Here is a 10797-nt window from a genome sequence, read left to right as displayed (position 1 = left end):
ACTCATTGAACGCCATCATTCCTAAAACTAAATACACTTCTTTGCAATAACTTTTTTAATATTATTTTTATTTAAAAATTGTCAATATCCACAACTAAAAATATTTAATGTGGATTGATTTGTTATACTTAAATTATACACATTCTGTGTGATTAACCTAAATAATATTTCAAAAAGACTGTTTTCCTTTACAATGCTTACAATATATCTAGATGATTGCCTTAACAATTAAACCCATTCAACATGCCACCTATTTGTAAATCTTTGGACACCAAGCCCTTATTCAAAGAAGCTTAAATATTAAACAATTTTTTATAGATTTTAACGATGTGTCAAACTATAAAGAAAAAGGTCATATTTGATTTCTGGGTCTCTTTGAACCATTTTTGACAGAACAATCAAAGACTTGTGATATAAGCAAAGGCCTATTCGACACTTCATAACAAACAATTTAAAGGCAGATAACAGGTGTATTCAATATGATATAACAAACTAATTTTAAAATTCTTTCTTCATACCATTACAGGTTTATTTAATATGATATAACAAACTACTTAAAAGCATACTTCCATCTATATTCATCTTTAAAATTCTTTCTTCAACCTTAAATTTCAAAAATTCAAACTAATTCCATGTAAATTATAATCTATCTTTCTATTTGGTACAAATTGTTAGTTAAAATGTAGCTTTCTTACTAACTTTTAGATAAAAAACTATTTTCTTACAGTTCAACTAATCTGATTTTGACTGATATAATAACTAGTAAAAGTAAAAATGAATACATAAATACAAAATTAAAAAGCAAAGACAATACTGATAATAAATTTCGAATTTCACAGTATTCATGCCAAAAATTACATTGGTCCCACAAAACAGCAACCCTAACAGAGCACTACGGTATCACTGCAAAATACCAGATCACTAAAAACAAATTTAAAGTCTGCAGAACTGAACCCTTAAGCAACAAGGCACAAACCAAAATTGCAATGATTTTACAAAATCCGTCTCCACAGATCAATAAATTTTACAAAATTGCAACGATTCTGTAACATAAATTATATGATTACGAACATGCCTGATTTGCAATACGAAAGCGAGCCGCCTGAGCAGAGGCGGCTTCCTCAGAAACCAGAGACTGTATGAGCAGAGTCTTCACTCGCCACGCCGTGAAAAGAAACCCTGGACGGCCGTACGCATTGACAAGAGCTGCAGAAGATTCCTTAATCAGACTGCTGTAGCCATCATTTTTGCCCTCCTTCATTGCCATGGCCTGCAACAGAGTTAGGGTAGGGCCATAAGCCTCCAAAGCCTGAGACCCGAAAACCTTCGCCACGCTTGATGAAACAGGGACCATCCGCGGCCAGGCTTCCTTCCGATCATTCATCCCCCAATACCTTCCAAAAATTAAAAAATATTGAGAAGAAAGACATAAATCATGAAAAATAGAACACAAATCATGACTGAACTGCCTGCCTTGAAGAAATCTGTGATAAGATTTGCTTACTTTGCAGTGCATGCTGCTTTTCCTGTGCGGTTTGCTATGGCTGTAGAAGGCCTGTGGGGGATTGTTCTCCTCGTGTATGTGAAGCCCGGCGCGGAAGTGGATTCGAACCGGTGATCTGCTGCAGCCAGGGCTGCGATGAAAAAGAAAACCCCTGCAACCGAGAGCATTGCCATCTTGAACACAGAAATGAAGCCACCTGGGCCGTAAGCAGTATTGTTTAAATGTTCTTCAAGCTTGTCATACCGTACGGCAAGGCAGGACACCTAATCTACTGTGGCTACTGTCTAGGGCCATTAATTATCTCAAAATTTTCATTACGGAGATCGTAATCATTGCTCTCCCTCCCTGGTTTTTCAGGTGCGTTGGAACATCATTACGGAGTAGTTAGGGATGAGTTGGGGTGAGTTCCTAAATTTGATGTTCTTATGGTTGGGTATAAGTATTTTGTGGAAAACATAACTTATATTTCGAGGAGGTAGTATTATAGTTATTGAATGTTATTAGATTTAATTACATATATAAATTTTAATTAGTGTTTTGATCATGTTTCTTATCCATCATTAAGAGGTAGACAGTAAGAGAAGTGAACACGCTTTGTGATTATATTGTGTTTTCTTGTGCTCTATATCTTGTGGAGGAGTGTGATCTGAAACATTTAATATACAATACTATAGATTTGAAAATGCAATGTCTTTAAGAGATAGTATCATATGAAAGGAAAGTTCTTGGATACTCATCTTTTTTTTTATACACACATGCATACAATACATATAAAATGGTGGGTCTAACTTACGTTTTAATTTACAATCTTTATTTTATTCATTTAATAATAATTATTTTATTTTTTTATTTTTTTTGTAAGATTGGTATTTATTGTCACGCTCATTATTGTGTGAAGAGGCATTCTAAAACTTGTAAGTTAGTGATGCAAAGAGTGTAATAGTCATTTCATGGCATCATATGTAGATAAATACTTATAATATATAGAAATTTTAGTTGATTTTTTAATGTATTAATGATCATGGAAGATTATAATTGATTCATGGGACTAAAAAACATACAATATGTTTCACATCCCCAAAAAATACAAAATAAAAAAGTGAAAAATGGAATAAAAGAAATCATGTTTCAAAGATAATCCTTGAATATCTTAGTAGCATTCATGTCTTTCAAGGCCACAAAAAAATATATGATGAGCCATGGGGATCAAGGTTTGTGATTACTTCACAAATTATCAACAATGTAAACTTGGAATTTGGTCTAGGGATCTCTTCCTAATGAAGGGAGATGACTAAAAATAGGAATGTTGTATGAAGCCCTCTAGTAGAAATACCTTTTGAAAGTCATTATAAAGGCTAGGAAGATATCTTTGGTCCTATTAAATAATGAAAATGTAGGAAGAATCAAGTGAGCCTCTAAAGAGAGAGAAAAAAAAATGAAGTCATCTAATCTTATAGTAAAAGAATTGTATTATTTATATATAAAGCTATAAAAACATTCAATAATAGAAAAATAGAATGCTAATATCATAATATATAACAAAATGTGTGAGTGTGTGTTTGTTCTCTCGCATACATGGGATTTATAGGTTTAATCCTAATGAAATTTTGAGAAAATAGGTAAAGAGGATCCCTCATCTAGAGAACATGTTGAACTAAACTTTGATGGGTCTCAAGAGGAAGCTTGAGGAAGTATGACATAAGGTGTGTCATTAGAGATAGCAAAGGTTCTTTTATTATAGATAAATTTCTTAGATAAAATTAATATTGAAGTGAGAATTAAAGTAGTCATCCTAAGTCTACAATTGTTCTACTATGAAAAATTAATTGAATATTTATTGAAGGGGAATTCATTGATTGTAATAAACATTCTATTAAAATTACTGTCTCCCACCTTTTTTTAATATTTATAATCATTTACAAATGTTATGCTCATACTAGCATTAATATGAGACCAATGCAAGCTATTTCAATCACAACAATGAGACTAATAATGGATCATTTCAAACAACCACACTAGAAACCACCTAGAGAAGATCAAGAGTAGCAACTTAGAAATTGTCAGTTACGGAAGGTCAAGAGTCACAACTTATAATTTCATATTAAATATTTTTTGGGGATTTGAACTTTGGTCTCTATACTGAGAACTCAATGCTTTAACAAATTAAGCTCAACCCCTTAGACATCTTTTTTCAATTGGAAATTCCAAAATATTTCAATCTACAAGATTGATTTTGTTTTTTATTAGATTGAAATATTAAAGATTCAATATTGTTATAGAGAAAAAAAAATGGTGTTATTAATCTTTTAATAAAAATCATGGCACAAAGTGTACCTAAAGATCGTAATTAAAAATGAGGATGCACTACATGAAATGGGCTTTAGAACATGCTAATGAAATATTCCCTTTATGAAATATATTTTCTCATAATCTCATGCATCATCAGTGCAACCTAAGCCCCCTCACTTGGCTCATCTTTCCATTATTGCTACTTTGATACATGGGAATTCACAATGACCCTACTAAATGTGGTGTATAAATCAAGGTGATTGAACAAAATTTGGAGCCCTTTATCTTGTGTAAAAGATGTCTCTTATTGTTATGGAGCTTAATATTTTTTAAAACTCAAAAATGTCTATCATTGTTATGGAGCTTAATATTCGTTCAAACTCCTCAACAAAAGGAAGATGGTGTTAAAGGGTTTATAATTAATGTTGCGTTAAGAAATCTTAATATTGAATCTAGTCATATTGAAACAACAATCAAATAGATTTTAGTTATTTTTTTTTGGAGTTCAACATAAGAATTTGAATTGATTTTTCAAGGTGTCTTCCTATTTTTCTTTTGTCAAATTTGCTTTAAATAGTGAAGAAAAAAAGTTGTGAAATGTTTGGTGAGGTCAAAGTTTAGAGGAACCTTTGATGAGATTTTGGAACTCGATTGAAACATCAAAATAGATAAACCTCTCATCTTATGAGTATAATTAATTGGTTTGATATCCTTGAGTTCATTCAATAGTTTTGAAAATTATTTTTTTTGTCTTGATAAAACAAGTGAGGGTTGATGCCCTGCAAAGTGGACAAGGTTAGTCTAAGATAAATAACACAAAAGACACAAGAAAAACGTTAGTGTTAGTCAATCAAAAACTAATCTGAACAGACATATCAAGAGAGACACTAAAAACATGAAAGCACATTTAACTAAAGAAGCAAATATGATGAGGCATCTCCAAATACCTCCTAACATGCTCTTAGCTCTTTCTCCCTTGTTCCTCTCCTCTCCAAGTTCCAAAATAGTGTAGCTCTCAGCAACTTTTTGCACTATGGATGCTTATGGAGGATTGAGATTGTAGTATTGTGCTCCAAATGTGAAATGAAAAGCTAATACTATGCTATTGATACTAAAAATGATTTATTTTATCCAAAATGACAAGATATTAGTTGATTATGCTAAAATGGTCTCTTAAAATGCCTATAGCTTAAATGCATACAAGTTTTCAGGATCTGGATTATGAAGAAATGGGCTCTATTTATAGGAAAAATGGAGCAATGGATGGTTGAGATTGAGCAATCTCAACAAGGGTCGGGATTGAATGATTTCAAATCCATGTGAGGGCTTTCAACCCAATCCCAGGATGACAAGTGTCAATGTGAGATAGGTTGAGAGGGGAGGGAATAAGCATTAAATGCTTGACATGACTTTGGGAGTTAAAGTCAAGGTTGGTTGAATGAATAAACTCTTTATTCAAAGAATAAAGCTTTTATCCAATGGATAAACTCTTGTGCAAATGTGAAATGGATGAATATGGTCAAAACAATAAATGTTTGGGGGGAAAAGTTTGAAATAACCATAAATGGTTATGTAAGAGCCATAAATGGTCATGTAAGAGCCATTAGTGGTCTTGGAGGACTTTGGGGGTTAATTTGTTGAACACACAAAGCATTAAATGCTTTTCAAAGACTTTGGAGTCTTTGAGAAGTGACTCCATTTTGCTTAGGAATGTGACAATAATTAGGGGATGGATTAGGCTAATTAGGAAGGGGTTAGAAGAATCTAGAAGGGGATTATGTTTTTGCAAGTGGATTTGGTGGGTGAGGGAAAATAAGATTTTATTAAAATAAAAATTCATTTATTCCAATAAATGTGTGCAAGTTGCATTTGTAGGAAAATGCAAGTGGGGGGGATAATGATTTAAATAAATATTTTATTTAATTTATTTAAAAGAGGAAAAAGGGGATTTTAATTAAATAAATAGATTTTATTTATTTAATTGATTGGAATTTGATTTAATGAATTAATTAAAATAAATTGAATAATTTATTTAATTAATAGAAGAATGTTTGGGGATGAATTAATTAAATATTAATTTAATTAATTCATGGCTAGTGGATTTTTTAATCAAATAAATAGTGTTTATTTATTTAATTAAGCTGGACAGATTTGTGTGACTACATTTGCCCCTCTTTGAGATGGTGCAGTTTATCGCGTCATTTCAAAGAAAGAAAAACCGGTGTGAAGAAAATGCCCCATAAAATGTTAATTTAATGGGTGGTATGCCCCCTCGAGAGATGGGTCGAAAAATTTCAAAAAAAAATCGGGCGATCTCTCGAAAAAAAATGAAAATTGGCAGGGTGGTAGAAGAGAAGAAGTTAGCCATATGGGTGAAAAATAGAAGAAAACGGGGGAAAAATGGGGAAATGGGGGGCTCGGGAAGTTCACGGGGACCACGACGGTGAGCGGGGAGAAGTTACGGTGACGGCGAAGGGTATAAATGGGGTGAAAGGGATGAAAACAGGATCATTTGTGGCCGCGACCATTTGGAAATCAGAGCTCTGATAGGGACATTTTGGAGGAGCGAGCAACAGTCAGGATGCCGATACCGATCACTGAGCACAGATTTGAGCGAGTTCGACGGTTCCAGCGCCCAGACGACTATGGACCAGCGGTACGCAAATTCGAAATTTTAATTTTTATGCATTTTTGATAGGTTTTTAGCCGAGTCCAAGTCAAGTCGGAGCAAGAGCGTTGGAACTACGGTTTTGACGCTTTTGCTCCATGAACTAGCGCTACTGCATGGCAATGGCGCTATTGCCCCATTGTTTGAGCGTGTTTGTTTTGTTGTAGCGCTATTGCATGCAAGTTTAAGCACTGTTGATTAATAAGCGCTATTGAGGGCTTAATTGAGCGCTATTGATTTCAAGTAGCGCTACTATGTAGTTGTTTTAGCGCTGTTGTAGTTTGAGCACTTTTGTATAACATATTGAGCGCTTGTGTTAGGGTTGTAGCGCTATTGTTGGGAAACTAGCGCTTTTGGTGGTAAAATAGCGCTTTTGCCTTAGGATAAAGAGATGCCCTAGTTTGGATGAAGAAAATCTCCCGATGCCAATGATGGATGGATGGCGAGGTGAAGTGGGAGTTGTTTTGAACCATAGCAGCCTGATGAGACTTAGGTCATTTGTTAGGATAAATGCCCGTTGAAGTCTAGGTGGCCATGATTGCTTACCTATTGAAACCCGAAGATACTTGATCAAAGTATCTGTTGATAGTCTAAGTTTAAACTTAAAAAAGTTTGAAAACAAAACAATTGATGGTGATTGATGAATGTACATGTGCAGGAGGAGCTGCACATGTTGCAGTTATGCGAGCGCCATCCTGTGACACAGGGGTTGTAGGATCGATTGACATAGGCGAAGATTGATTGCATTGCCTCGACGAGACTATATGAGGTGATGCACATGCCCGTGATTCGTATGAATCACGGTTTGATCACAGCACTAGCAGAGCGGTGGCACAGCGAGACGTGCACCTTCCATTTGGCACAGGGGGAGATGACAGTGACCTTGGAGGATGTGTGGCGCATCCTACGGATTCCGATTCGGGGGGAGCTGGTCACATATGATAGATCCTAGGGGACTCTTGCAGTGCAGAGGTTTTTTGATGAGGATGTGTTTATTGATGATGGCTCCATTGCCTGGGAGGATATAGCTGCTTTATATGAGCCTCTACCAATAGTTTTGTCAGGTATTGTGCGAGGACTTCTTTGTCCAGATAGGTGATCACATGGGTTGGCCGTCGGATGGGGACAGGTTATCGAGATGATGATGACCGAGGGGACCCGATTTGCGTGGGGGTCGTGGGTGCTGGCGCACATGTACCAGGAGCTCCATGAGGTGTTTTACCGGGGGAGGGGTTCCTTAGCAGTGGGCATGATGCTGCTGCATATTTGGGCTTGGGAGCACCTACCAGTGACACGACCGGTGAGTCTGAGATTCCAGGCAGTAGATCAGCTGTACATGTTTATGTATAGCGGCATGATGAGTCAGCCCCACCTGGGGAAGTTAGAGTGGTGGCGACGGATGCTGGATGATCTAGATGCAGTGATATGGCGGCCATACTTGGAGTGTGAGCCATGGGATGATGATGCAGAGGCACTGCCGTATGTTTTTATGACCCGATTCCTCATTGAGAGGACCGCATACCATGTGGAGAGACAGGTGCCTGGGAGAGTGCTGAGACAGTTTGGGCAGCAACAGGGATTGCCTAGGGGATCAGGTGAGTATGCTCGAGTTATTCGGGAGAGGTACGCATGGGGGCCAGTGCTATCATATGATCAGGCACTAGCAGAGTTCCGGACATTGCAGGCGAGACCATGGGACATACGACCGAGGGTCGTGGATGCAGGTGTGACAGATGAGTACACGCAGTACTGAGCAATGCACCCGATCTTACGGATCTCCGATCCAGCAAAGCCGATCCCAGCTTTTGAGGATGAGAGGGGACAGAGACAGTGGAGGGTAGGAGGTCGAGGACCGAGGGCAGGTGGAGGGGATGGAGGAGGAGGAGGAGATGGAGGAGGAGGAGGAGGAGGAGGAGGGTTGGGGATGCGGAGTCAGCGGAGAGGGAGAGGTGGACTGCCTCTACAGATATCACAGGGACCATTGATACAGGGAGGAGTTTAGCTGAGTGGGAGGGGGATGGACAGGGAGATCCCGATGGACAGGGAGAGGGGACTACTAGAGAGGGTGGTGCAGGTGAGGCGGCCATGGATACCAGGGGGGGAGCTACTGGAGATCTGCGAGAGCATATGATAGTACGTTTGTAGACTTGGATAGAGGATTTGGAGGCGGAGGTGGCAGCTAGAGATGTGCATCTATTTGCACAGGAGTCAGAGCTGGCGGTGGTGCTGCGGGAGAGGGATAGTGTAGTGGAGAGATTGGCGGAGCTGCAGGAGAGAGTGCGGGTTGGAGTAGGAGCACAGGGGCCTACGGGGGAGGTGATGAGGGAGATGCGATGAGCACAGGCGGAGATAGAGTACTGGCGGGGTTTATATGAGCAGGTGGTGCCAGTTAGTCAGCGAGCTCTTAGCTATTTGCAGATGCGGCAGGCCAGATCAGAGTGATCGTAGAGGGTGCAGAGCAGTGGGGGTGTGATGGGTCCGCTGCGGAGGGAGAGATCAGGGGATGCAGGAGTGAGTGGTGGTTCGATGAGGCCTCCACGGAGAGATGGATCAGGTGGTGCAGGCACCAGTGGTGGAGCAGGTGGAGGTGTTGGGACAACATCTGGCCAGAGTGGCATTTGAGAGAGCATTCATGCATATATGTATTTGTATCATTGTTTATTATTATTTTTTTGGACTGTATCTTGGATGGCTCTTGGTAGCCGATTTTGTAGACTTCATTGTACTCTGATATATGAGATGATATATATGAGGAGATCCCATATTTTGATGATATGCAGTTGATTATGTATGAATGTTTATGCAGGATGATGGGTGATTGCTTAGATGGATGTGTGTATATGTATGCATTTGATGAGATGTTTCTTATATGCATGTTTTATGATGAGTTATGATGTTGGATACTGACATATGAATGCAGGTTTATATATGTATGATTTGTTTGATTTTTGATGTAATGCTTTATGTATGTAATGCCATGATGGTGATGTATGCTTATGATGATTTATGAACAGGATTTTGGTGTTTCCTATTGCAATATAATGATGAGATGATTTATGCGATGATGTTAATGCAATGGTTGAATGAATGATATTTATGTATGGATATGCATCTAGATGTTTTTGTTTAAATGAATGCAATATGAATAAACAAAATGTAAAGTACAAATGTTTATATGATAATGTTTAAATGAATGCATATATATAATGGATATAAAATGTTATGAACCAATGTTTTATAAACAAGTGGATTTATGATTCTAAATGCGTAAATATGATTTAAGTACAAATGATAATGTGATGATACTATAATTAATGTTTTAATAACTGCACCTTAATGCAATTAAAAAAGAGGATAATGAATGCAATGTGAATGAATCCTAAAATGAGCATAATAAGATACTTAGTAATGAATGAATGCACCTTTTAACTATAAATGAATGTATGCAAATAATAAATGATAAAAGGATGATAAAATGATGATGGATAATCGACATTATATGAATGCCTAGTAAATGACTTATTATAATCAAAGACAATTTAATCCCACGAATGAATCTAATTATTTATGATTGATGCCATGATGCAAATGTTTAATGAAAATTAATGGCCAAAATGAACTATATGCAATGTTAAGTTAAAAATGACATGAATGTACTTAATGCAAGATGCAACTAAATGCGATGATGAGATGACCATGAGGAATGCAAGGTTTGTAAGACTTTGCATGACGCCTTGATGATGTATCAGAGTACTCGGTCGTGATTGTATCCAAGACCAGCTTTTAATGGTCACTTTTTGCATAAAAAGCCTATATATGAGTGAGTGAATGGATGGTTGATATGCAACAGAATGTAATATATAAACAGATGAGATGAAATGACGATCCATAGTGCTCTATTTTCATCATTGAGCTTTAAAATGTTGGAAGAGAATACAAGCATCTTGACATAATGATTCAAGATGACCTGAGTATTCCTTTCATGGATTTTATATAGCAAGTTAATACAAACGACTTGATATAAGGGTCAAGTCGACCAGAGTATTGCTTGCGGAACAGACAAGGATTATCTCCGTTCATGCATGACTTGGATCGTCCTCCTTGATCTTAGGCTGATCATATCCTGAGACAAGTGCATACCGTACTAAGAGATAAAAACCTTTATCCAGTTTGGATGAGGTAGGAGAAACCAAAGAATGAGCATTGTACCTGCAAACAAACAGTATATACATAAAGAATAAAGAATAAGGATCCTTGGTAATGGTTCATGCCCATATGGTTGAGGTATACGCTGTAGTCAGCAAACCGTAATGATCCATGACTCTATTTGGCATAA

At 37.3% G+C, this 10797-nt stretch overlaps 1 protein-coding gene across 1 annotated transcript; it reads right to left on the bottom strand.

Moving 5' to 3' along the window:
• Positions 1–794: 794 nt before the first annotated feature.
• LOC131049155 (uncharacterized) lies at positions 795–1938 on the bottom strand. The gene is made up of 2 exons (XM_057983191.2): positions 1505–1938; positions 795–1394 (listed from the first exon to the last, which is right to left on the bottom strand). Exons 1-2 carry the CDS (start codon positions 1675–1677, stop codon positions 1064–1066), a joined length of 504 nt encoding a protein of 167 aa, XP_057839174.2. The 5' UTR covers positions 1678–1938; the 3' UTR covers positions 795–1063.
• Positions 1939–10797: the final 8859 nt, after the last annotated feature.

Source organism: Cryptomeria japonica, chromosome 2 (genome assembly GCF_030272615.1).
Source record: "Cryptomeria japonica chromosome 2, Sugi_1.0, whole genome shotgun sequence".
Taxonomy (NCBI): domain Eukaryota; kingdom Viridiplantae; phylum Streptophyta; class Pinopsida; order Cupressales; family Cupressaceae; genus Cryptomeria; species Cryptomeria japonica.
The sequence above is the reverse complement of the archived record's forward strand: the minus strand, read 5'-3'. Positions and strand labels throughout refer to the sequence as shown.

Coding starts and splice junctions, on each gene's coding strand:
- LOC131049155 (XM_057983191.2), bottom strand. CDS start 1,677: ATGGCAATGCTCTCGGTTGCAGGGGTTTTCTTTTTCATCGCAGCCCTG. Junction 1,395..1,504: donor AAAGCAGCATGCACTGCAAA/GTAAGCAAATCT, acceptor AATTTTTGGAAG/GTATTGGGGGATGAATGATC.